Source organism: Clinocottus analis, unplaced genomic scaffold (assembly GCF_023055335.1).
Source record: "Clinocottus analis isolate CAN_PGR_092001 unplaced genomic scaffold, fCliAna1.0.p SCAF_10, whole genome shotgun sequence".
Lineage (NCBI taxonomy): Eukaryota > Metazoa > Chordata > Actinopteri > Perciformes > Cottidae > Clinocottus > Clinocottus analis.
Genome location: NW_027175821.1, coordinates 18,571,575 through 18,599,462, shown reverse-complemented (window position 1 = coordinate 18,599,462; position 27,888 = coordinate 18,571,575). Strand labels below are relative to the sequence as shown.

General features: G+C 43.1%; 2 protein-coding genes across 6 annotated transcripts in view; one reads left to right on the top strand and one right to left on the bottom strand.

Moving 5' to 3' along the window:
* Positions 1-19,745, bottom strand: part of LOC137796253 (LIM and calponin homology domains-containing protein 1-like) — a 77,844-nt gene extending 58,099 nt beyond the window's left edge. For 2 of the 4 annotated variants that reach the window (XM_068594078.1, XM_068594105.1), the window contains exons 1-3: positions 19,660-19,745; positions 18,723-18,832; positions 18,496-18,622 (exon numbers count right to left, since the gene is read on the bottom strand). In XM_068594078.1, coding sequence (XP_068450179.1) covers positions 18,496-18,622; positions 18,723-18,778 — 183 coding nt within the window. In that variant the 5' untranslated portion in view covers positions 18,779-18,832; positions 19,660-19,745. Of the gene's footprint in view, positions 1-18,495; positions 18,623-18,722; positions 19,080-19,659 lie in introns of those variants that run through there. The other 2 variants (XM_068594097.1, XM_068594087.1) reach the window with 2 other exon arrangements.
* Positions 19,308-23,422, top strand: LOC137796279 (catechol O-methyltransferase-like). Of its 2 annotated transcripts, XM_068594133.1 has the most exons (5): positions 19,308-19,554; positions 21,160-21,272; positions 21,953-22,253; positions 22,613-22,809; positions 22,933-23,422. In XM_068594133.1, the coding sequence occupies exons 2-5, from the start codon at positions 21,264-21,266 to the stop codon at positions 23,263-23,265; spliced, it is 840 nt and encodes a 279-aa protein (XP_068450234.1). In that variant the 5' UTR covers positions 19,308-19,554; positions 21,160-21,263; the 3' UTR covers positions 23,266-23,422. The 2 variants fall into 2 exon arrangements, with proteins under 2 accessions (XP_068450234.1, XP_068450226.1); XM_068594125.1 differs by lacking the exons at positions 19,308-19,554; positions 21,160-21,272 and having other exon boundaries at positions 21,871-22,253.
* The last annotated feature ends 4,466 nt before the right edge of the window (positions 23,423-27,888 follow it).

Genomic DNA, 27,888 nt, shown 5'->3' with positions numbered 1-27,888 from the left:
TTAGCTAACGAGCTAACAGCGAGCTACACAGACCTGCTTTCCAGTTTCCATCGCGCATGAGATGCACTTGCCAGTCGGTCTAACTGTGTTACGCAGAGAGTCCACAGAGTCCTGCAGCTACAGCGTCGTCTTCTGCTCTTCAATAAATTGTTATTCTTCTACCAATTAAGCAACCGACTAGGTGCACACAGCGCCACCTAAAGTATAGTAGTGTGTGTGTGTGCATTATGCAGGAAACACACAGCGCCTGGATAATATACATAGGGATTAAACAGTGACTTGTCTTTGCTGTTTAACCTGCGGAGAAAGAGAAGAGAGAAATAAGAGGAGAGAAGAGACGGAGGTAAGATCTGATTGGATAAAGAGCGGGAAAGCAGCGTTCTAGGCAATCAGTCAAAATATTATCTTTTTGTCTTAACCAAATCTTTTTTGTGTGTATTAAAAGGCATCACAGTTTTAGGACTCTGAAGTTTTGATGAGCCTCTGCTCTCTATGCCGTGCAGATCCACCTCCAGGCAAAGCGCTGCTGAGGAAGGACTGCAGTGGAAAGAAAGCTGTGGCTCAGCAACAATGTCCCTTCAGAGGACCAGGGAGACCAGTTGGGTGGGACCGGGACACACAGAGCTTTGATTGTGTCGCCCCACTCCGGCTTGAAGAGTTGTGTGCGAGGGGGAATGGACCTTTAAATCCTTCCACTCAATGCTCACCTCAGGGTCTACTAAACGTCCCTCAATGGCACAAATGCCATCACAATTTTAGCTATTACTCTGGGAGAGCAGTTAGAAATCCCCACTCAACCAACCCAATTTAATCTTAGGAAAATTAGATACAGGAAGTGAAAGTAAGAATGAACACACAAAAGAGTAATGTGGAAAGTTTAAGAGGAAATAAAAGAAAACATGGGGATTTTTTTCTGAAATGTAAAAGGCATATTGAAAACACAAACAAGCAAAGCTTCAGTTGATCAAACACCGTCATGCATGGATCATGATGCCTTAAGGTTACAAGATAGTCCTTCCAACAACTGAGGCCTTTGGGGTCGTCTAGGTAGATCAAAAACATCCAGACTGTGGTCGTTTCGGACTTTACACGATAACCAACCAAAGTAGCCCACAGAAATACCAGTCCATACCATATATCCCATACCTACCAGGATTTTAGTGACAACCGCCTCCAGCTCTGTGAGATCAGAAACAAAGAGCTCCCGTGTTGACACCAGCTCTCTTTGCTAAGCTTCCTCAGCAGCGGGGCTTTTCCAGGGGCCTCCTCTAGTCTCCAATATCCTGCCTGCTACAGTTTCCAAGAGGCCGAGGGCAGCATCCAGCCAGCAGCCTAACTGGGAGCTACAGTCAGACAGACAGGCAGACGCCCCCGGTCTTCACATCTTGAAGCTAGTGTTGGCTTTTAGTTCACACAGAGGCTCATTTAGAGTTCACATAATAAACATGTCAACAATATCCACCAACAGCATGTTTTTTAGTGGTAAAAAATGCTAAAATCATCAATGACAGTGTGTACACTTTGGGTCACCGCTGAACAAAGTGTACCTTTCTCAATTATAGAGTTCAACCGAAATGCATTTAACTGTCATCCAGCCGATTCCCCGTTCCTGCTACAGAAAATCCACCAAGGTCAAGGTATAACTTGTGTTCCCGGGAGTTCGATGGCTATAGTATTCTCACAAGTATTATCACGAGATCTCCGTCTTCACCAAATTACTGCAGGTACTGGATTAGCATCACTGACAATTGCTGCAATTATTTTAAATCGCTGGATGTCTCCAGCTGATAATAATCTCATGGAAACAGGGATTTAGCTTCAAGCACATTGAAATTAGTGAAGTGTAACCCAAGTGTTATTTTCTTCTCAACTGAGCAATATAAGATTTGGCACTGTGCGCTTGTGAAGTGCACCATCCACAGTATCCAGGCAACAGACGTTGGTTTTTAGTAAATACTGGAAGGATGATAAGTTGGTTCATCTTCCTGCTGTCATTACAAGAGGGGGAGGCCTGTACGCTCGCCAAAACACACAAAAACCCATCTAAACTTTCAATGTGATCAGATCGTTCTTCGTTGAGTACATGTTCAGACATGCCCTCCCGTCATGTCGTTACAAAGCTCTGCCCTCAGCCAGGCCGAGCTAATCAGGAGCGTCGCTGACATACTGTGTCAACACCGGAGCACAACGCGGGTTAATCAGCGTGTTTACAATGGCTTCTGCTCTCACAAGTGTTGGGCACTCTTTGGCCGCCAGCGTAATCATGCTGAAACATCTACTTGAGACGCAAATCAACATCCATTCTATTACAAATTGGTTTCCATTACACCACCAACATAACAGCCTGCTGGCATTCCCAACATACTAACGCAGCGGCAAGTTGTCTATGGTCCAATGTGCAGAAATTAATATAAAATAAAAGAAATAATCTTGACAATTCCCAGACAAATGGATTCAAATAGATTTTTGTTTTAACATCTTTTCCAAGGATTTAAATAAAAGCTTTAAAAGCCAAATTGCATTATAAATGTTGGTAGCACTTTACCTATGCTAAATACTGTGCACTAACTATAAAGCATGAGAAAGAATGAATTCATCGTTTATAAAGCATCATTTTAATATGAGTACTTATTCGTAAAGTATCAAATCACATTAGTCAAACTGCTTTTTACTGCTTTGGCATTAATGCATTTTAATTGCGCAGGTGAATCAAGTCCAACTGTGTTTGTTGTATCCTTACATACAAAGATCATTTTGCCTTCTAAACGTGTGTAATCACGAGTGGATTCTGTTGGATTGATGCTGTCTGGAGCAAGCTACAGAATAAGTGAGCATGTCAGGAAAAAAGCCTTACTGACTTAAATTAAATATGATCCCACACTAGGGACTCAAATTCTTGAGTGCAAGGTAAAGGAATCCATGTTCCTTGACAGTTTCCCAAGGCTAAGCCCCACTGTCACCCCTGGGAACATGAGTGTTTGTCAGTCCAAGTTAGCACTGAGCTCCCCATTAGGAAAAAGGAAGGATGGAGCCAGGCTGTTCTTACCCACAGCACAGAAATCCTGCCATTGTGCTTCCCCCCAGGGGTCCAGGGATTTTAAGAAGAAATTCCAAGGCCGATAAAGTATCTTCACAAGAGAACAAAATAACAGACTTCACTGTCAAATTCTTTAGAGGTTGCAGTAAGGGTGAGAGATAAGGTGGATGACAGTGTCACTGACATTCTCGCAATCCCCAAAACGCATTGGAAAATGTTGTTCATTATGGATTATTAATATGCAACATAACGTGGAGTTAATTCAACTTTTTAAATTTAAATGTTCTACCGGGGCTACAAATAACAATTAATTCCAATGTCAATTAATCTGTGTACTTTTAAACCAATAATTAAAAAAATATATATATATACTGTTTTTCACGGAAAGCCATTGACGAACTAGTAGTTTTTTTTCGTCATTTTGGTTTACAGTAACAATAGATCAAAATTATTTCTGGACTAATACAAAGATCCCAAAATGTCTCAGCTCTACACTGTACAACAATACTGTAAATGTACAGCTTTGACATACTAGCATAATAGCTATTAGTATTTTTATAATATTCATACACGTGGGTCAATATTGTACAATTAATAGTTTGGGAAAACAACATTAAGGTAAACACTAAATGTGCTTTTTCTTATATAAATAGTTGATCTGTTTGTTCTCAAATGATGCGGTTTGGTTTAGGTCCTTGTACCAGATTCTCCAGTAATTGAATTTTTATTTATTTTTTAAAATCACACCTTCACAAAGAGATAAATATTTTCACTGGGAGAAAGAGGAGAGCTGCATGAGGACACACTAGTGGCTGCCAGGTTGATAACTGATGGACTGACTGCATCCCTGGACCAAATGGAAAAAATGAAGATAGAGTAGAGACACTCTAGAGGTAACTAGAGGTGCAGTGAAGCAATGCACTAGCAGAAAGGTCAATGGAAAGTAAGTGTAACAGTCACTTTAGTGTCACAAAGGAGCTGATGTCAACCAAAGTGTAAGTGTCCCTTAACAGCTTGTCTTGCATAGCCAGACCTTCATCCACAGCGCCGTGAGGAAAGCCTTTTAAAAGTCTTGCTCCACACGTCATCATTCTGGAAAAGGGAAAACATATCTCTAACTTATTTGTATTTCTTCAAATCAATCACAATTGTCTTAGACAGAACTACATACAGGAATGCAGTGATAGAGGAGGATGAAGAAGAACCACCAATGGCGAGCTTATACCCACAGTCTATATCCAGTGAGTCAGTCTCCTGAGCAGACACACAACCTGAGTGCTATACTGTGTAATAGTGTTACACATGGGAATAAAGCAGGTCCAAAGACTAAATAACAGCATTGTGGGTTTGTGAGATAAACCCTCAAATCCGATAACATGCAATTCTTCTTCAAAGCCGATTTTAAGAGGAATTTTGTTAAGATGAAGCTCTGGTTTTGACTATACGAGGATGTAAACCAATAGCCTACACTCTTTTACATAGTAGCACCTAGTTAGTCATATTACTCAATATGCCCACACACGCACACGTCTGTTCACATGCAAATGCTGTGAGCAATCTGAGATGGACTGACGACCGATGACTGATCAGGAACGAAAGATTAACATTAGTGCTGGAAATAAGCTTTGCAAACTAAGTCAAGGAAGAAAAATGTGAGGCGGTTCTTTACTGAAGCGTAGGCTTTGTTCACATTGTGTAAGTTGCTTAGTAGCGATTTGAATGACTGATTATATCACTGACAATATTACCAGTATATTGCTTGAATATATCTGCCAATGTGTTGGTCCAGGAAAATTCACAGATATGATCTTAATTGTTTATATTCATTTAAATGTTCTACTGACGCTGCAAATAACAATTATTTCCAAAGTCAATGAATCAGTGTATTGCTAACCAACAGTCAAAAACCTAATTTATGGAACACTAAGAAAAACATTGATTAGCTAGTAGCTTTGTGTCATTTTGATTTACAGTACCAATCGCTGAAAACTATTTCTGGACTAATCGATAGATCGTAAAACTTCTCAGCTGTACACTGTAGTTGTACATTTTCTTAAAATAAGAAAGTGTAATAAAAGTAGATGTGTTATATCAGTGGCGGGCCGTGAGTTTTAGACCTAGGCCTTCCGCGAGTGCCTCATAGTCCACATCATGGGGGGGGAAAAGTGTCCTGGGACTTACCGTCACAGACCGACCCACTCAAGACATGGCGCGTTCGTACAGTCTTCACACAGGCAGCCGGCGACTTATGCTTATCGTGGCATGGTTTGGCACATTTGGCTGTGTTCTGTCACCTGAGGAACAAACGTGAGCTGGATCTGCTGTATGTGGCAGCCTGATTGGCTCGGCGTTGGGGGTGCAGCATGTGGTCTGATTTGGGCCTGACCTCCAGGGTCCAGGGCATGTTAAAGCAGTCCTGGTGGCGAATGTACTTTATCTAGGGTGGGCCAACTACGGCCCTCTGGGGCGTTTCAATCCGGCCCAGTATTATAATTATATAATAATATAAATATTTCTTTGAATATAATATATATTTTTTTAATAATTATAACTATAAGTCATAGTAAAGACCACTGGAGGGCTTCTCCGTTCTAGTTTGAAATGGAGAAGCCCTCCAGTGGTCTTTACGTGCCGTAGCTGCGTGCAGTGCGTTTTTCTGGCGCATCAGGCTGCGCACTTCCACCCCTCCCCCACAGTCAAGCTAACCACATTTCTTTACGATTACCTTAATGTACTCTGTACTACTGGAAAGCTTTGCTTCTTAGCGTTCAGAATCCTTTGGAATTACTTGTTAAAGCGTTTTGGCATCCCACTTTCTGTCGCCGGAGACAGAGTTTGTGCTACAAGAGTTTTAGAGTCGTAAAATTAACAGCTGCATCTAGAGTATTTTTCCTCGACATATTGAACACACATCAGACTGTGCCGCCCCGCGCTCTCATGTGGCATATGGGGCATGTGGCCTGCTAGCCTCCTGCCAGCTTCCTACATTGAGCCCTTTTGTCGCAATGAGTGGACCAAAGAAAAGGAAAGTCCACAGTGAGTGCCGAGTGTTTAATGAGGAGTGGACCGCTAAATATGTTTTCACCGAAGTATGATCAAAGGCTGTATGTATGTGGTTGCCGGCTCAATTGCTCTTTTAGATTAAGTATGGTGTGGCGACTGGTAGCTAGGAAGGTGTCAGTTGACCCTCTGGGCCCTGCAGCGATGTCCTTGAGCAAAGCACTGAACCCTCAAACTGCTGCAGGTGTACAGTACTATGTCCGAACCGGCGCTATGACCCTTCTGAAATACATGTGTGTATTGATAAGAAGGATATGTGAAGAATATATTTCAACTTACTTGACTTTTTCTGAATTATCTTGCGGGAAACCCTTTGCATTGATTGACAAACAAATAATCTAAGACAAGCTTCCTGTATCTCTTTATCGATTTCAAAGTTGGACTTGGGCCACCCAGGGGAGCGGTCAGGGTCAACCCCTAAAAGGAAGGAGGTGCAGCTGGCTACATTAGTCAGGATTAGAGTTTATCCTTTGCTATCAGCAAGCTGATGAGGATTACAGCACTCAAGAGACCAGCAGTGTAAACTAAGGTATTAACCACAAATGGGACAAAGTAACAAGAACAAAAGAGGTTCAGGCCCAGTTGGGTCCTTATCATGGATTTGAAATGCTTTCTTGCAGTGTGTATATCAGGTTTGTACTTCAATGAGAATTGCTAATCACCCCAGTCATAATCAAATTGTTGCCAGTACTTGATAAACAGCTTCACTGAATTGCAGGGTCTGGCGGTGGTCCAGGCCTCATGGTGCCTGTGGAGACCTTTGCTTGCTGCAGTCCTTACATAGAGGATGTCCTGCCGCAGTCGCTAGTCAAACATATGCCATTTAGCGGATGCTTTTATCCCTTTACTTCAGTGACTGCTTGTATTTTCAGCATGGCTGGGCCTAGCGGACAGCTGAACCCTTCACCCTGGCAGTGGCAGGCAGTAGCCATGAGCGACAAACAATTCAAAACTGAAAGTCATAGTTCAAAACTGGTTGCCAGACTCGTAACCAGCCATCAGCTCCTGGTTGCCAAAGCTGACAGTACAATTATAGCAACCCTTCTCTTTGTATTGGTGCAATGATGGTCCTGTGTTATTATATCAATACTTTTGAGGAAAACAGTGATGTCTTTTTTGGATCTTACCCTCTGTCACAAACAAACAAAGTTGCACATTACATGAATTTAACTCTGACTTAGCTTCACGAATGACTCAGAAAACCACAATATCATTAGTTTAGGCTGCAAAATTGCAAGACTAGTGCAATGCCTGCTCAGGGTGCATGTTTGTTTGAAAAAGGGCCTCTGGCTTGGTTCCCAGTACAGCCGCTTACAGCATTATGGTGGTGCCCATCTCCTCAGAGTTTTAGTCAATGAGGTGTAAGTTTATGGACAGCAGGTGGAGCCATTTATGGACTGAGTCATGGTGTTGTTATTATTCTTTTACTGATCCTCCAATTCTGCTTCACTTGTTATTGCTGCCTGTAATATCATAAAACATAAAGCTTGTTCGTATCAAATGAAATACCCCACACCAGGTATAGAGAATGCTTTCATGCTGTGTCGCATTAGTCGACATGACCATCAAACATTGTTTCATGACACTATATTTCAATATTTTTTCATGCTGAAGCAAATGTGATTTCAGTTCAATGGTTGTAAGATCTGGGACAGTAGGTAGCATTAAATTAACGGGGCATTGCATTTTTCCTTGCTATAGAAAAAAGAAAACGAGGGATGGCCAAGTTGTATCTTTACTCCCCTACGTTGTGCACATGTTCTCGCGGTGGGTGTGTGCAGACAGAATAAGTCTCTCGACAGGTTTACCACTTAACATCCACTGAAATGTTTGAGTCTTGTAAACTCCTGACGATTAAACTTCATGCCCACTAGTGACGTCTTTGACAAGTGTAGATGGAGAACTGGAAAAGCTCAAAACATGCATCTGCCGTCAAGACCACAAGTTTTTCTCTGTGGAAGATATCCAATAAATCTCTTTTATACCAAGTGTTCCACAACACAAACCAAGTTGTGATAATCTACATTGTGGCACTACGACTTTTAAATTTAAAAAAAAAGCATGAAAAAAAAGAGAAAAAGAAAGTAAACGGACGTTTATTCTCATGCAGATAACAGCTAATGGTTTTAGCTGAATTCTAATACTGAAGAAACAGGAATGGCCACAATTAGATTACTACATCCTAAACCAAGAGTTATTGGATTATTCAATACTCCTTTCAAATATACTTCTTGAAAGAGCCCTTTTTTAAACAAACTTATTAAATTATGGAATGGACTCCTGTAGACTGCAGCTACACAGAAATCCTCCTCTGAAATGAGATAAATACAGTTGTGACAGCAATGCTGCATCACGCAGCTCTCCAGACAAACGCCAGTCAGCTCAGAGACAATTGTGTCACTTTCCAGAGTGTGGTGACCGCATGCATTGTTGTTGGGGGACCAGCTGGGGAGCTCTGTGAGTCAGTCTGTGTGTGTGTGTGTGTGTGTGTGTGTGTGTGTGTGTGTGTGTCTGAATGGGATGGGGATTAAGGGGCTCGGGAATGTCAGAGTGTGTGTGCATGTAATCATGTGTATGAGACTGTGTGTGTGTGTGTGTGTGTGACAATGAAAGGCATCCCACTCAGTCCTAAAAGCCTCCATTCATGGCTAGGGTTGAGCACCAAAAACCTATACGACCTGTACCTACCGGACTGAACGCAGATTTTGTTGCTTCCTTTCAATGCCAGAGCCGATTTAAATACCTTTTTTTTCTTTCTTTACACTACTCTGTAATGTTGTACGGCATATCAATACTAAAAAGGTAATGCAATTATAATTTTCTAATTGATACTTTATTAAAATAGCGCGGATCAGATCCGCTCCCTCTCATGGTGCCTGCATGCAGAGACTGCAAAGAGGCGGGGCTGCCAGCACTCACACACGCAGCAGGCAACACACGCTCACAGAGCGATCAGTGGGAGACATAAGTGCACAAGCTTTTATCTCAAATGTAGACTAACAAATGTAGACTGACAATTTCACATTTTGCTTGAGACAGAAACGTATCTTATTTAAATATCAATCTGAAACGAGGCAAGCGCTGAGGTCACCTTGCTGATTAAAAATACTGTCACCATATGTCCTCAAAATTAGAATGAAACAAACTAAACAATTTTAATCAAATAAACAGATATCATGAGCTAAGCACTGTCAAATGTGCATTTCAGGTAAAGCTAAAGTAAGCAGCTGTGACATCAAATACATGCACATTGATTCTGACATCCAACAACACAGCAAGGCAACATTTCCAACGCAAAAATTTAACTTATTACTCTGAGGGGATTTGTGTTTGCCTCCAGTCTTTCATTAGTTCTGCTTCTAGCTAACACTATGATGTAATCATAGTTGTATTTGCTGTAAAAGGGTCTATTTGAATTAGTCAGCCTGCCATCCACTGCAGGTTGAACGTGCTCCCTCGATAGTCAGAAAGAGTCCAGCTCCCCAGTGTCCCAACTCAGAAAACTAGGAAATCAGCTCAGCCTGCATGACCCAATTAGAAAATATCCCCTGGACGGTGGAAAAACATCAGTCTTCGTCCTATCCATCAAAGAGTCTCATTTGCCAGCTAAAAGCTCCAAATGCTGCAAGATACAGGAAGAAGTGTGAGTAACACCTTGACTTTTCAACAGCATAAAGTATCACACATATACCAGGAATTTAAGACTGTTGGTCACTAAATAAGCTCAGCAGATGTGCGATGGGGACAGCCCACTATTTACTAAAATATATTTGCTGGAGGACTGAAGAAGAGTCTTGCACATTAGACATTAGTCCAATAACTTGAACCTGTAAGCTTTAGGTCAAAAGTCGATTGAAACAAATCAATAAATCTGGCGCGCACAGTGGCCCACATTATCTTTGAATAAGGGCAATCAATAGTGTGATGGCAGATCATAGGAGAGAGGAGGCACAGCCTGTAGTTATGGCAAAAATTAGAGAGCAGGCTTGTGACTAGGCAGTTTGAATGGGTGAGATGTAAAAATGGTGGTCATGGTGACTGTACAGAGCAGACTGCATGGATGGTCTACTCAATTCACTTGATTCATTTTAAAGCAGACAGAAAGGAGAACATTTTTACAGAGGTTGTGCGTCCGTTTCCTGGTCGTCTTTGCTTTGGGGCTGCTGCCTATCGAAAAGGAGAGCAGAACTTTCAAATAAAACTTAAAAATCTTTCTAGTTCAAAGGAATATTATGAACTGAAAGCAGCTCCAGGGCTTTTCGGACATGCTGTGGCTTTCATGATGAAGTAGCAAATCGCAAAATTACTACATCATAATCTCTACTTCCAGGGCCCTGCAGTGGATTTGTTCCTTTTCTTTAAAACAAATATTCATGGCGACGTCTTAATTGAAGCAGCTTTCCGTTAGTGCTGAAACCAAAAGAAAGGAAGTTTCTCCGGCTCATTAGCTTTAATTTTCCACTTGAATGTCTCACCATTATACTAGGAGTAGATTTATTTTCTTAGATTCAGGATGTGTGGAGAGCCTGAGCTCGAGCTCTACAACACCCTGTTGGATGCCTCACCCACAGCAAAAATACAACCAATGAAAAAGACAAATTCAGGCAAAAAGGCAGAGGGAAAAGGGAAAGAGCTGAAGGTTACTGAGAGTGAGTTACATGTAGACGTTCATATTATAATATTGTGCCAATTCTACCATTATGTTATGACATAAGGGATTCTGATAATGTTTGAAATTGACATCTAAGCGCCTGACCTCCCAGTAACATGCTGTCAACATCTGTCAGTTATGTTTTTCTTCAGAGGGAGAATTAGCTGCACATGGCTAGTGTGGCAAGTCACAACAATTGTTAACAGCTTCCCTGCAGAGAGCGGCTGTGCAGCCCTGGCACAGAGCCGACTGTACCTCCTTCACTGTGGTGGTGCTTTGTGTGCGTGCGTGCGTGCACGTGTGTGTGTGTGTGTGTGCGTCCAGTACCAAGCTGCCTTGCTCTCTCTTTCTTGAAAGCTCCTTTTCTCTTTCAGCGCATGAACACACAGACCGGACAGTTGAACAAGACGAATATGTTCACCTCGTCACAGACAGACTTGCCACATCAGTCACTAACAGACAAACCCACAGGCGCGCGCACAATGCCAGGAAGTCAAATGGGACATCCAGACTGGGCAGCTGATATTCTCAGTTATATAATGTCATCTTTCTATTGATCCAGTGGTTTTCTATTCCACTTATTGCTTGTCCAGTGTCGGCTCCAGCTGGGCTGTAGGCTATCCCAGCATGCATCCTGTGAGGGTACAACCTGGACAGGTCCAGTCTGTCACAGGGAGTAATGTGAAATTATTGAATATTCTGGGTGGCACTATGCACATTAATATTAAATCAATCATCAATAATCAATAAATGCAACATGTGACAGAATAATCAGTTTGTCTGTTCTTAAACCAACAGATAAAGTCTGGTTTTCAACTACTTAACCTTACAAGAAAATTGTTTTAAAGAATAGTGTTGTTTGTAATAAGTTGTCATCAACCTAACTGGATGAAGTGGCTTTCAACCTACTTTATTTGAATATATTTGATTGTAAAATTAAGTACCTGCAGATTTTACTAGATAAGTTGACCCATTTGGCTGCTCTTTTGCTTCCTGCTTCAGTGGAGCACATATCTTATGCGTGTCTAGTTTGGCAGGTACAGCTTTTAAATATCCACTTTGCTGTTATTGGATGTGAACAGCAGCCAACAACCTGCCTTGAGATGAAGGGCGTTGCTCAAGTCAGCTACAGGCAGGACACACGAAAACACCAGAATGGCTGATGATCATGGATGCTGCGTTCAAGTTCCACAAATGTCAAGAAAAAAAAAAAAGAAACTCTAGTTATTATTTGCTTAAAAGTCTACCTATATGGAATAACCTTAACTGGATTCATGTTGCCTCTGTGAGAGGGGGAGGGGGTTAATCTCCCATCTTCATTGGTAATCCACCACATGATCACCTCTCAACCCAAAAGTGCGTGTGTTAAAGACCCATCTGGACCCAGACTGGGAGGCATTTGCTGACACGTGCACATTATTGTTGTTTACTTGGTGGGTTTTTTCTTGTATGCAGAGGCACTCCTAAACTGTCCAAATCATACACAAAAGCATCCGACAATATCTTATACACTGATGCGTCTCATAGCACTCATTTAAAAAGGTGTAGCTAGAATATAAAAAGACGGTTGTGTTATTTGGGGGGTGAAATATTCAACATATAGATGTAGTGACGAGGCTTCTCTGAAACATCTAATCCCTTGCTCTTTCACTAATGCTGCCGTGTCAACACGCCAGCTCTTTCCCCTGCTTCAGCAGAAGGACATGCGGCTTTTGCTGAGATTAAAAAGATCATAACCACAAGATTAGTGATTAGCGTCTTACTTTCAGGGATTTCTCATTTGTGTGAGTGACTGAAGCTGTGTGACACCGATTGATGTTTTGGCAAAGAAGCAGCTTGAATCAAAGTTGTAAAAAGGACGGCATCCATGTTTGTGTTGCACCTATATGGGCTACAGCTCAGCTGCAAAGAACGTGGATGGTTATGTTGAGATTTATTCAATCAATGGTCCTTTGGATGCTTTAATTTAGGAAACATAAATCAGTGACAAGCCACAACAACTGTGGCCTAAAAAGCTTATTCAACAACCATTTTAAGACTGTTGCCCTTCATGCCACGAAATGTAACTCTCCTGTGAGGGATCCAGAAATGATGTAAACTGTATGTCAACTGAGAAAACTGTCAGTCTATAGCTTAACATTGCAACCGCCTAAATATGACATTACGCAACTATGACCATGAAAACCACGGACAGCAAACGTCCGAAATGTATCTCTTAATGCAGGTAAAAGGAAAAACTTGGGCTCCTGAAATGAATCATGTCCATTTTTCAACTTCATTCTTATCCCGTAATTAACTGTGTCCTCAAACTCACCACTCAAGATGCACAGAGTTGAAAGAGGGTTGTGGTGGAACATCGATTTCCAGTTCATCAGAGCACTAAGGTGAGTGATAAAGGGGACAACCTCAATCTAGACTGAACCCTTCTCTGACAGACACTTCACTCTAAAATTACACTCTTCCTTGCATCTCATGCACTTTGATAATAACTGACAAGACATCACAGCACGTAACACATCAGTCGACTCTGTAGGAAAGATTGGCAATGCCCCCAAACTGGGAATGACATCATGGAGGCATTCAGAGGAGACTACAGATCTTTCTAAGCACATGGCGCCAGTTTCCCAAAACAGCCCTAGGCCAAAAACAGCGAGGTGTGTTGCATGAATTTCTCAAGTTCTGTTGCTGTCATGCGATCCAACGACGGAAAAAAAAGAGCCTTTAGCAGGGCTGGTTCAGAACATTAACATGGTATAGTGCTGGTGTCACTCATGGACATTTTGTTGATTGATTCGCATCATTACTGTGAGATTGACTGTGTGATCTTTTTTGTCAAGGGCCTGTTTCACTGAACATCAGTCTATCATGGCTCTCTTTAAAAATCAGACAAGAGACAATGGTTTCCTCATAGGTATCCATCAACAGTGACTGTGCAACAAAAAACTAAATGTACTTCAAAAAGCCTGACAGAGTATCGACACATGATTGCAAAAGCAGCTACAAAGGCCCTTCATATCAAACTGAGTCAGTTGAAGCATCACAAACCAACGAGCACAGTTTCAAGGGTGTCGATTATCTGGTGCCCAAATTTACAAAGATTATAAAATGTTCAAAACAATTATATTTTTAAGGTTTTTCTCACAACTATGTTTGCGGAAAGTACATTATTTCTGTCAATGAAAAAGTCCTTCTGACTGTTTTGTTCCACATAATGTTTTCACAGAAAATCAATTCATCTAATTGCACAACCATGATCTGGTGATTTATTATTGGCACAATGAACAAACGCTATTCAAATGAACGATTTTGCAAAGAAACCTTGAATGCATCTTCCACTGAACTAAGCTCTTGGAAATGTGGGGGTATGACAAATTGTCCTTACAACGCGTGAGGATCATCATCAGTGTGAAAAACGCTTGCCAACGCTTGCCAACTCTTACACCTCTTACGATTTGTTTGGGTTGGTTTTTCATTTCCTGATACATTAACTCAAAGTTTCCGTAGCAAACTGCAGAAGCTGTCATTAAGTCTAAGCTCGTTTGGCACTTTAACCTCATAAACTGCGTCTCATTCCAGTCTGATAAGGTTGGTTCTAACTGTACTTATTGCAATTAAGCATGTTGATTGAAACCTGTTTCTTTAGCAAAACAGTCTGGTGTCTACTGGATGTCTTACATTGCCCTTTTCCACAATACGTCCTGTGTGATTTTAGAATGTAAAGAATAAAACACACCATCCCTATTTATGTGTTGACTCCTATACACACATACCAAAACCACTGGTACCTTAAGTCTCCAGAAGAAAAAGATTGTCCATACTGTGAAATACTGAATGAGGTGGTGGTTCAGGGTGACACTCAGATGAAGCAAACCCAAGAGACACTGAAATAGTTGAGACAACACTGGACAAAAAAAAAAACCTTCTTGACAAGATTAATGCTTTCAAATTTTTTGATAGATGATCGAATCAAGCATTAACGAAATAGTCGTAAACAGACGTTCATTTCTAAAGAGATCTAAATGTGACCCTTTTCTGCACTAAGCTTTACATTTAAACAGGCTGTAAAAAAGACACATTTATTATTGTATTTTTGGGAACATACTGGCACAGAAAAGAACACACTGACATAACTGACCAGCTTAAATTTACATGCAGAGCTAGTCTAAGATGACCGACCACAGTGTGTTTTAATACAACCTCTCTGGCAACACAGTTTAACTGCTAGTTAACATAGACTTAAATAATTCTTATTCTGCTTTTACTGAGTATGGCTGACACCAAGGACAACCAGAAACCAACAATATACCTCAGTGAGTTAATCTCTTATTCTTGGCTGATATCTCATTACACTCCACATGCCAACCTGAATTGGCTTTTCTTTGCATGTTTTACCTTAAATGATTCAAGCTTTTCTATTTGCTTCAATGCAAGGTTTTCATGTCAATTCATCAGTTGGGTGTCTTTTCGACACCAAGGTATTTAATCTTAACAAGGCGAGGCTTATTCTCTCACAGTTCTGTTCAGGTTTGAATTTGCCAACAGCAAAAAGTCCTCAACCACCATTCAGAAGAAATACAATTCATCAAACCACTAAGTTGTGTGCTGCCGTTCATGCAAACACCCTGTGGCTCTGTGACACAAATCAATCATCCTCATCAAAGGGCCAGTCAGGCTCTTCTGAAGTTCAGAGGAGCCTAAACACTGTAATTAGCAACTGCATCACTGATGAGCTGTTGAGAGGAAGTGGCGGCCAAGGAAGTAATGAGTGCAGGTGTGAATGCCTCATCAATGTGCTGGGCTGTTGGTTGCCATTTGCCTGAATTCAGCTCCCATGGTGACACATTTGAGAGGACTTTTTTTGTCATTAAAAAGTGGACAACATGAGATACTTGCTTGAGAACAAAAACTATCTCTCCCAGTCTCCCATCTCTGATATAGAACGCAACTGATGTGAACAATTTCTGACGGGATATACAACAAATGCCTGAGTCTTTTACTAATCTGTTTGTGCTATGCTAACCTACAGGGGGAAATCCTACGATGAACTGTATATCAGTTTCTACTCCGAATGCAACAATGGTGGGAACACCAGAACCTGTTGACAGAGAGTCATAAATCTGCTTTTCAACAGGAGTCGCGTGTGTGTGTGAGGGGGGGCAATGCACAACAGAGTTCAAACTATGCTCACCTGCCATAACAAACTAAGATTTAAGAGTGACTGCTCTGGGTTATTTAAAGAAAAATAATGCCAAATACGTGTAGTTTGAACAGGCCCTAAAAAAGCACGATGAAGTAGTAAGACGTGCCTTTGCAAGACCTGTTTATGTTATCCGATTGTTTAAGAATGATACACCTTCAGAAGGTCAGAAGACTGAGACATGCCTTTGTAATCAATAACTTGATATTGCACCTAGGTCTTTACATTAAGATAAACTTAAAATGGAATAAACGAGAGGACGAAGACAGTCAAACTTTTGTTTACAACTAAGGATGTACAGCTGACGAAGAGTTTCTTTGCACGTTTTTGCTACTGACAATAAATGGCAAACAGGAGACCCAACGTTATAAACTCTAGCTTGATTCTTGACACTTTATATATGACACAGCATGTGAATATAAGCTGTCAAACACTGGCCGCCGGGATGCTAACTGAGGCCCTGCGTTGCTTTATGCATTCAGGATCCCGTAACCTGTCCCTGGTTCCCTGAGGTGAGCGAAGAAGCATCACCAGGTGCGTATGGGTAATGAAACCAGTCCCTGCGGGGGGAAGGGTGACAAAAGAGCCACACAGGAGTGGTATCAGTTCACTCCCGCCTTTTGAGCTCCTAGTCCTGATCTGCCTCAGAGATTCTAGGTCAGTAGTGGCTTTTTAAAGACTTGATATGGGTCTCCGAGGAGTTTGGTGCCGCTAAATAGGTCTGTAATGGCTCCTGACACTCTTAAAGAGGATATGTCCTTTTCGATACTAATTTGAGATGTAATACAGTGTGATTAGTTTAAACCCTGTATGGAAATAACTACACATGAAAACCTATCCGTGAGTCAAAAACATTTTTAAAAAAAATACTAGACGTACTAAAAGAACAGACATATGTTTTTACTATTTATGTAGAAATGTTGTTATTGTCTTTCTAACGGTCTTCTGATGTCATCAATAACAATAACACTGCACCCATACAATGATGCTTTTTTAAAAGTTGGTAACTGGTAAAATAAAGCATATTGATGCTTCTCATAAAATATGTCATGAAGGGTTTCAAATCGTTCAACATGTTCAACATTCACTCCACGTTGTTAAAGGTTCTCTACCAGATATTCTCAGCATTAATAATATAGAGGCAAACAAAGATTTGCTGTGTAAAGATGCAGTCGAGTAACGTCTACCTGAGCAGAGAATGAAGTTACTCTCCCTCTGTGTGTGTTAAGTTTCTCTGTATTTTGTTTACGTAGCCGGACGGCACATGTGTTTGAGTGCATGTTAGCATGGCTCAGACCGCGGTTACAGCCGATGACGCCCTCACGACCGACACCAGTACTGTTGTGGTTGTCTGCACTGTTAGCGCCATTAGCATGCGGGGCCCAAACTTTAACTGTTTAGAAAGTAATAGTATTCATGTGTTGTCTTAAAAGACTTAGATAACCAGCAAATATTGACATTTAAGATGAAGGAACCATAAATTTACCAGATACGTCAATGTTTAAATAAATGTCATAATATATCTGTCAATTGAAAAAATAGACGCATCATCTCAGCTCTACAGTCAATATTGGTTGTCACAATTTGTCAAAGTTATGACTGCAGCACTCAATGTGTCAATGATTCAAGGAGAGAAGAGGAAAGGGGGCCCACAGCCCCACAATCCTCCTCCACACCCCTGCTACACTGCATCATTCACTTTGTGCCACAGCGAGCTTCAGATCAGATTTGTAAGCCTTTATGTAAACCTGCAAAGCTGTGACTGCATTCCACCGACGTGCAACAGATAAGCAGCCAGCGATCAGCGTTTTGAAGGCTGACATGAGGACAGCTCCCTGCAGGATGACAAAGTCAAATGCAATGGGGGCAGGCAAGTGTCGTGATTTAAAATTCTCCACGAACAAAACCTTGTTTGTGTGATTATTGTTCAGCAGGCTCGCAATGAGCCAGAAATCCATTCCACATGATGCATTCTTTGTTTTTCGGGCCAAACACACACCAGGCCCCGCAGCAGCCACAGCTACTGTACAATGGCCCTCAGCAAAAACAACTGATGGCCTGCTGCAACATTTAGGAGGGTCGAGTAACTATGTGCAGAATCATAGAAGCATCAGTAGAGATCAAGAATGAAAAATTCTATTTTTAGGGTTATAATGTTGTTTTGAACTCAGTATTAAGATTCAGACACAAGTTATTATAGGAGTGTCACATTGTAGAAGACTTTAAAAAAAAAAATCAATTTGAGATATGTTTGAGCAAGAAGCACACTTTAACCTAACAAAGAAACTTTAAAAAAAAGAATATGGCTGAAAGGATTTTGTCAATTTTAGTCAAATAATTGCGGTTTGAGTTACCTTTCAACAGGTGACGAAGCAATAAATTCAAACATGCAGTTCGTAGGAGAAGGCGCTGCAGACACCGGCTGCACACCAGTAACCAGAGCCACCCAAATGACAACAAAACACATGCGCAACAAACAAATAAAGGAAGCAACGTGATGCGGAGTTAACAACTGTATTCCGACTCTGTTAAGTGCTTCGTGTGACTCACCTCTATCCATTTCTGCGCCTCCTGAAACGCGGCCGACTCAGTCACAGGGTGATGCTGATGAGACTGTCCTATGTCTGCAACCGGACTTGCCATTGGCGAAGAAGCTCTGCTCTCCCAAGTATTGAAGCTTGTACAAAAAATATAGTATGTTTAATTCCACCGAAATTAGACGTGAATTGTGTCGGTCAGCTTGTTGCAGCAGCAGCAGACCAGCGAGGCAAACGTACCAGTTGCTGCTCTCCAGTATTGCTCCTGCTGGAGTCTGTGGGCAGACAACCAGCATCAAGTCGGCAGGAGTCCCTCATATGGCTTCCGGTGAGACCGTTAAAATAAAAGCCTCACAACATACGGCACATTCAAATATAACAGAAGTAGTATTGAAGGAATTATTGCGGTAACAAGACACCCTTGCTACCATTCCCTTTATAATGCCTTGTAGATTTGATCATTTCAGCGTTTTCTGACGTAACGTTAGGCCGTCTCACTGAAAAACTGACCGTTAAGGGCGAATTATACTCTTGCAACTACAACTGCGGCTGGCCACGCAGTCGGATCGACGGACTCGTTTTGGTTTAGGTTAGCTAGCTTCCTACTGCTTCCGGTGAGACAATTCAAAATAAAAGCCTTAGAACGTATTAAGCGATTGAGGGCATTCAAATGTCACAAAAACAAAGATTTAAGGAACAAATGCGACAATGATACACCCTTTAAAATATGCCTCGTAATTTTAATAATTTTAGCGTCCCACCGTAATGTTTGTCTGTCTAACACACAAAAATAACTAACCTAACACTGCACCCATAGTAGTTTCTTGAGTAGCGTTAGCTTTATCTCGTCAGCGTTACCTAGGTTAACTAGCTAGCTGACAAAGTTATAGTTTGGCTCGCGTTAATGTGACAAACGAGCCAGAACGATACGTTAAACTTCAATTGAATAACTTCAGTAAGTAACTTTAGGGAAGACTTCCAAATTGGAGGACGGTAAACACTGGAAAGTAGTTACGGGCGTATGGGAGGTGACGTGCCCGTTACCGAATCACCTGCAGACTAATGACGTACGGTAGCTAATTTTCTTTTTTAAATGAGATACTTATCTAACATATATTTGTATAGGAAGCAATATTGCTTAACTATTGCTTACAGATACACACATTACTTAACCTACCGGTTGTTTGAACACATTTTCCAGAGTATTCAAAGACTGATGTATCCACGTTTTTTCTGATTTATAAAAATGTATGTAAATGCCCCTTTAATTACGTTGCTGACTACGCCACTACCTGGTTTCTTCAGTTTAGGTTATTAAGGCTGATTTATACTCGGGTTTTACGCAGAGACGCAAGCACGCAGGACACGCACGTAATGACTTTTGTTAAGTAAACGTTTTTGAAAAGGAGTTTTTGTTTTCTGGAAAGTCATTACGCGTCAAGCTCATTGCCCATACACGGACTAAAGCACTCGCGGTCATAAGAATCCCCGAAGAAGACGAGATTGCCGCTACACGGAATTAAAACTCATGAAAACTGTTTTAATTATGACTTCTCAGTGGCCTCCACTTCACCAGCTATTTGTTTAGATTCTTATTTTGGTTGCAAAGCCGCCTTGCTTCCGGTAGTAATCTAGCTGTAACTGGCCAACTTGATGCAGATGGACTGACTGGACTTGCACACCGCAGCATGATCTGCTCCAATGGCCAAAAATACACAGAACAGCGCGACTCCAGCAGCAGCCAATGAGGGCAGCAACACACTGGGGATCTCACACCCATTTCAACTATATGGGGCAACTGAAAGAGCACGAAGTTCACTGGTTTTGAGCAAAGCTACCAAAAAACAAAGGGCCGACTCATATCTCCAGTCATTGTTCATTATGAGGCAATTTACAAAATTATACTATTTAAAACATGTATTTATTTTTGTTAATTTATAAATTCGTATATCTCATTTTCTATGATTTTTGTTAATCATAATAAAAATAAGTAAAAATCTGGGTAAACGTTCACAGGGTTCCCTCTACAGGGCCAATACACAACAAGTTCAATAGGCACTATTGAAACATTGGAAATGGCAATAGGGTGGGAGGCTTTTCTAATTTGCCCCTTTTATTTAGTTTTTTAAGACAGATGTTGAATCGACAATTTCTTTCATGATATCAGATATACTGATTAAAATCACGTGTTTTGTCCCCTTAAGTCTTTATGAATACATTTAAAGCAGCATTTAAATGATTCCATGCCCTCTGTTGTCAATGTGATTATACAAAAACAGCTTACATAAATAATCAGTATGATCATGGATATTAGTTTATTAAATTGTATCTGAGGTTTGATGACTAAAAATAAGATATTCCAGGTCCTGCAGACAGTCGTTTTTGCACATATTTGCTGACCTCTGGTGGAAAAATGCAGCGGTACTGATATGTAGGAGGAGTTGGAGGCAAGTGTTTGTGTGTGTGTGTGTGTGTGTGTGTGTGTGTGTGTGAGTGTGTGTGTGTGTGTGTGTGTGTGTGTGTGTGTTCATTTGTAATGATTCACTCGCCACTCCTCTCTTCTGCTTCTGAGGCTTTGATTTCCTGGAAACTAAAAAAGCAGATCAGTGGATTTCTTTCATGCAGTCTTTCTCCCACGATATCTCTGTTTAGGAGACAATCATGGTCTGTTTTTCAGGAGGCTATTACCTTTATGCTGCTCACCTTTCTTGACTTCTCGGAGTGACGCCCCATCTGTGTTTGACAGGACACACTCTCAACCTGAACGGGCAACTGGGCAGCATGGCAAGTGTTAGTCCTATACTGCAAATATGGTATTACTTCTGTCTCATTCTCCCAATGTTGTACTTTAACACCATTAGCTTCAGTGTAACATTTGATTCAGTCTTTGTTTCATTTACTCCAACTCGCATTAGCCTATACGTTCACATGAGGAGTAAAAGTATATATGTTTGAAACAACAAGAATAGGCTCACAAAATAATATTTTAACATTAAAAGGGGAAATGTAGTCAGTTGGAATCGGCCAAATTCCCACCAAACCGCATCACTTCAGGTGTTCCCTCTTTGCAGGAGACCCATCAGTCAGAACCCTTGTGTGGTGGATTCACTGGATTGTATTTACATCTCGTTACTTATGTGTTCCAACATTTATGAGTTATGAGTTGATCTATTAAACATATCTTAAATACCACAATGTGGCTGCAGGTGGTGCCAGAGCTCAGTTATCTCTTTTTGCTGGTTGCCAGTTAAAAATACTTATAAAATGCATATATGATGAGTAAGGTTGAGTATAAAACCGTCATCTGACAACTTGAGCTGTGTATCACCAATAATGATAACAATGGCCATATATTAACTAAACACTTGTATGTCACCTGTTTCATAATGTCCCCAAAATGATATTTTAGACTTACAGAGAAAGTGTGATACAGTGAATGCATCATGCCAACATCCTCTTTTCATCTCCAGGTTTTCACGGGTCTTTCTGTCGCCATCACGTCTTTTGAAATGTGGCTCGTGGTCGCTTCTGTGCCGCTGCTTCTTCCCGCCCTCCTCATCGTGGCGTCCGGTCGTCATCGTGTCAAAGTTTCCGCGCTGTGCCGTGGAGCTCTGGCCTGGGCGATCAGGATGCTGCGAGGGAGAGTGTGTGTGAGGAGCACCCACTCCTTCCTGTTCACCCAATGCACCCACGGCAAAGCCGACAGCGTCCTGGAGACCTTTGACCTCTACGCTCACACACACCCGTCCCTCTGCGTCGGCCCACAGACTGGTCAGTGTATGCAGAATCACTTTAGTGCATTGAGTTAAGAGGAGCTGTCTTCATGAAATCAGGGAAGATGATTTTATATGAACATCTCACAGATTCAAAGCTGTTGGAAGACCTTTTAACTCTTAAAATCAAGACTGTGATCTTTGGATTTCACTCGACTGTGTCACATCATTTTCTTTGTGTAATATTTTACATATAACTGCAAAGTATCAGCCGTAACATTCCTCACACTATACTAATAAGACAACATTTAAGTTTATGCTGGTATTTGGTCTATTTGAAAGAAAAAACATATCTGAAAAGGATGAAGTCAGCATCAATCAGATGAAGGGATTAGCATCACCTGTCCTCTCCTGTAGGTGAAGCCCTGGATGAAGCGGTGAGGCGTGTCCGTCCCTTCCAGGTGTTGGAGCTCGGGATGCATTGTGGCTACAGTTCTGTCCGCATGCTGCGTCTGCTGCCCCCTGCTGGCAGGCTGATCACAGTGGAGCTGGACCCACTTACAGCAGAGCTGGGGGAGGAAATCATTCTGGTGGCTGGCTTCAAACACTCCCAGGTACGTCCAGGGAAGGATGAGCTTCTTTTACTTCACTGCACTTAGAGAAAAGATTAAATGACAAATTACACTCCTTAAAAAGGAAAGCTAATTTGAACAGAAGGATTCTAAACCCCTCTTCAGTTCCAGGTGTTGACGTCGAGCTCAGCAGAGGCCATCCCAACTTTGCGTTCATGTCTTGAGCTCAACCGAGGGACCAGCGAGGGGCTCAATCTGGTGCTGATGGACCACGACCCCGAGCGGTACCTCCCAGACCTGCTGGCTCTGGAGAGAGAGGAGCTCCTCTGCCCCTCTGGCTGCTCCGTGCTTCTGATCCACAGGAACCAAACAGCCGGAGAGCTTAGAGGAATCCTGGGTCACATCAGAGCGAGGCCCGACTGCTACAGCGTCAAGTCACAGCTTCAATCCATGACGGAGATCTTCTACCAAAAGAAAAGCACAAAGGTGAACATGTGAGATCAGAATGTAAAGATGTGTGCTTTCAGTTTGTGTGGACTGTTTCAACCAGTGGTGTTGAATACTTGACCTTCTCTTGTATTACTCTTTCCACAAGAAATACAGAATGAAAAATATATAATGAATAAATGATTTTTAATAAAACTGTTAAGTTAATTCTTTCCGAAAGAAACTAAATGAAATTGTTCATTTTTAAGTGATTACAATATCAGTATGTAAAAAAGTATTTATTGTATAAATTACTTACTACTGATTTACAGCCAAGAAGGAACTGTTAATATTGCTATGTATGGAGCTAGTTTGAACTATTTTACAGTTATTTATTCATACAGTTATTTAGTGAGTATGACTGTAAATATTTCCTTACAAAATAATGCTGCAAAGTGGGTATTGCTGCCAAATCAGATTATGTTGTGTTTATTAACATACAATGACAATAAAGCATCTAATATTCAATAGACCAGTAAATGGAGAGCTTCCCCTTCCAACTCAGCTCCCTCTTCCCCAAGACGGACCGGTACAGCGCCTGTTTTACTGCTGCAGTCGCACCAATCCGCCTGTCGATCTCACGCTCCACCTTACCCTCACTCGTGAACAAGACCCCGAGGTACTTGAACTCCTTTTGCAGGCATTTTGTCCCCACCTGAAGGGAGCAATCCACCAGTTTCCGGCAATGAACCATGGCCTCAGATTTGGAGGCGCTAACCCTCATCCCCGCCGCTTCACACTCGGCTGCAAAGCGCCCCAGCGAATGCTGGAAGTCATGGTCCGAGGAGGCAAACAGGACCACATCATCTGCAAACAGCAGAGAGGTAATCCCGAGGCCCCCGAACCGGATTTCCTCCGCCCCCCGGCTGCGCCTAGAAATCCTGTCCATGAAAGTCACGAACAGGACAGGTGATAAAGGGCAGCCCTGGCGGAGGCCAACACCCACTGGGAACGTGTCTGACTTACTACCGAGGATACGAACGCAACTCCTACTACAGGCGTACAGAGACCGGATAGTCCGCCCAGCACCCCAACAAAACCCCCCGAGGGACCCGTTTAAAAGCCTTCTCCAAGTCCACAAAGCACATGTGGACTGGTTGGGCAAATTCCCATGACCCCTCCAGTAGTCTTGCAAGGGTAAAGAGCTGGTCCACTGTTCCGGGACGGAATCCGCACTGCTCCTCTTGAATCCGAGGTTCGACAAGCGGTCTGAGTCTCCTTTCCAGCACCCTGGCATAAGCTTTTCCCGGGAGGCTGAGCAGTGTGATACCACGATAGTTCGAGCACACACTCCGGTACTCCTTCTTGAAGATGGGAACCACCACCCCCCGGTCTGCCAGTCCATGGGCACTGTTTCCGACCCCCATGCGACACTGAAAAGGCGTGTCAGCCAAGACAGCCCAACAATGTTCAGTGCTTTCAGCATCTCAGGGCGGATCTCATCCACCCCCGGCGCCAAGCCACCAAGGAGCTCTTTAACTACCTTAGTGACCTCTGCCAGGGATATGGGTGCACCCACCCCAAAGTCTTCAGGCTTTGGGGTGGGACATGTTGGCCGGGTTTAGCAGTTCCTGAAAGTGCTCTTTCCACCGCCCGACGATGTCCTTAGTCCGAGTCAGCAGTTCCCCTCCCCCGCTGAGAACAGCCTGGGGCAGGCTCTGCTTTCCCTTTCTGATCCGTTGGATGGTTTGTCAGAACCTCTTTGAGGCCAACCGAAAGTCCTTCTCCATGGCATCCCCAGGCACCGACGACCTTCCGACCACAACTCCTGGTGGCCGCTTCCACGATAGGCAAGCCATTTCTCCCAATCACCCCCCGCCAGGTTTCTCTGTCATTACCCATGTGACCGTTGAAGTCTCCCAGGAGAACTATGGAGTCGGCAGGAGGTGCCCTCTCCAGGACCCCTCCAACCGAGTCCAAGCAGGCCAGATACTCCAAGCTGCTGTTCGGTGCATAAGCACAAACAACAGTCAGAGCCTTACTCCCCGCAACCCGGAGGTGCAGGGAGGCGACCCTCTCGCTCACCGGAAAAAACTACAACATAGCGGCGCTCAGACGGGGGCTCGTGAGTATCCCCACTCCCATCCGGCGCCTCTCACCCTGGGCAGCTCCAGAAAAGGACAAAGTCCAACCCTTCTCCAGGAGCTTGGGTCCAGAGCCCTTGCTGTGTGTGGAGGTGAGCCCAACTATATCTAGCTGGTACCGCTCCACCTCCTGCATCAGCTCCGGCTCTTTCTCTGCTAGCGAGGTGACGTTCCATGTCCCTAGAGCTCCCGGGTCTGGCTCCAGGAGGTTGCCCTGGTTTCCCTTGTCCGGGCGAGGTGACTATGGTCCGTGTGCTGCACTCCATCAAGGTTTTTTGAACCGCTCTTAGTCTGGGCTCTCCCCCGAGACCTGTTTGCCTTAGGAGACCTTACCAGGGGCTGATTCCCCGGACAACATAGCTCCCAGGATCACTGAGCCACTCAAACTCCTCCACCACGTTAAGGTGGCGATTCGTGGAGGAGTCAGTACCTGCCCATTTCTCTTTTACTAGTAGAGCCGATACTCTCCTCTCAATCAGTGTGATGCTTTTGGAGGAAGGAGTTTCTGATGAGACCTGAGGGATATGTTGGTGAAACACTCACTATGTTATCAAAGAACCAGGTTAAAAAAGAACCAGGATTACATTACATAATCCTGGTTCTTTAACCAGGTTAAAAAAGAACCAGGATTATACCACATAATCCTGGTTCTTTGATAACATAGTGAGTGTTTCACCAACATCTCCCTCAGGTCTCATCAGAAACTCCTTCCTCCAAAAGCATCACACTGATGAAGATAAGAGTCTGTATCTCCCACAGTGAAACAGCGAACGAAGTTAAAAAAATAACTGTTTTTCTAACTTTGTTTGGTGTTTCACTGTGGTTCGACAAGCAGTCGGAGCCTCCTTTCCAGCACCCTGGCATAAGCTTTTCCCGGGAGGCTGAGCAGTGTGATACCACGATATTTCGAGAACACACTCCGGTACCCCTTCTTGAAGATGGGAACCACCACCCCGGTCTGCCAGTCCATGGGCAGCCTGGGGTAGGCTCTGCTTTCCCTTTCTGATCCGCCGGATGGTTTGTCAGAACCTCTTTGAGGCCAACCGAAAGTCCTTCTCCATGGCCTCCCCAAACCTTTCCAATGCCCGAGTTTTAGCATCCGCGACCGCCGCAGCTGCAGCCCTCTTGGCCTGCCGGTACCCATCAACTGCTTCAGAAAACTCCTGCGCCAACCAGGCCCGAAAGGCCTCCTTCTTCGACGACGCGACAGGCACCGACGACCTTCCGACCACAACTCCTGGCGGCCGCTTCCACGATAGGCATTGAACAAGGTCCACTCGAATTCCATGTCCCCAACCTCCCTCAGGATGCGTGAAAAGTTCTTCCGGAGGTGGGAGTTGAAGACCTTACGGACAGGATCCTCAGCCAGATGCTCCCAGTTCACCCTCACGACACGTTTGGGCTTGCCAGGTCTTTCCTGCCGTCTCCCCCGCCATCTGATCCAACTCACCACTAGGTGGTGATCAGTTGACAGCTCTGCTCCTCTCTTCACCCGAGTGTCCAAGACATACGGCCGCAGATCAGATGATACAATTACAAAGTTGATCATCGATCTCCGGCCTAAGGTGTTCTGGTACCACGTAAACTTATGAGCCACCTTATGCTCGAACATGGTGTTTGTTATGGCCAAACCGTGGCTAGCACAAAAGTCCAACAACAGAACACCGTTCGGGTTCAGATTGGGCAAGCCGTTCCTCCCAATCACCCCCGCCAGGTTTCTCTGTCATTACCCACGTGACCGTTGAAGTCTCCCAGGAGAACTATGGAGTCGGCAGGAGGTGCCCTCTCCAGGACCCGACAGATATGACAAAAGAACAAGATGTGAAGTCTGCCAAAGGATTGTCCTCACAAAAATGTAGGCGATGAGGCGCTTCGTTTTACGAGGCAGAGAGCCGTCTGAGGAAGCTGAGCGGTCTGGGTGGAGGTGACAAGCCACTGACGGCTCCACTTCTAAGGGTCCAGCCAGACCCAGCTCTCACACCCCCTTAATTTCTAGCTTTGAGTAGTTAGCCCTTGGTGGGAAGCTTACTCTTAAGCTGACTGGACCAGTACCTGCCTATTTCTTTTTCAGTAGTAAAGAGGCGATACTCTCATCTCAATCAGCGTGATGCTTTTGGAGGAAGGAGTTTCTGATGAGACCTGAGGAATATGTTGGTGAAACACTCACTATGTTATCAAAGAACCAGGTTAAAAAAGAACCAGGATTACATCACATAATCCTGGTTGTTTAACCAGGTTAAAAAAGAACAAGGATTATATCACATAATCCTAGTTCTTTGATAACATAGTGAGTGTTTCACCAACATATCCCTCAGGTCTCATCAGAAACTCCCTCCTCCAAAAGCATCAAACTGATGAGATGAGAGTATTGCCTCTTTACAGCTTCCTCTGACGGCTCTCTGTCTCGTAAAACGAAGCGCCTCATCGCCTCTTTTTTTGTGAGGACAATCCTTTGGCAGACTTCTTGTTCTTCTGTCATATCTGTCGACATATCTATCCACTATCGAGTGGGTTTGTCCCTTATTGAACAACTTTTTGGTTTTGTGGGACA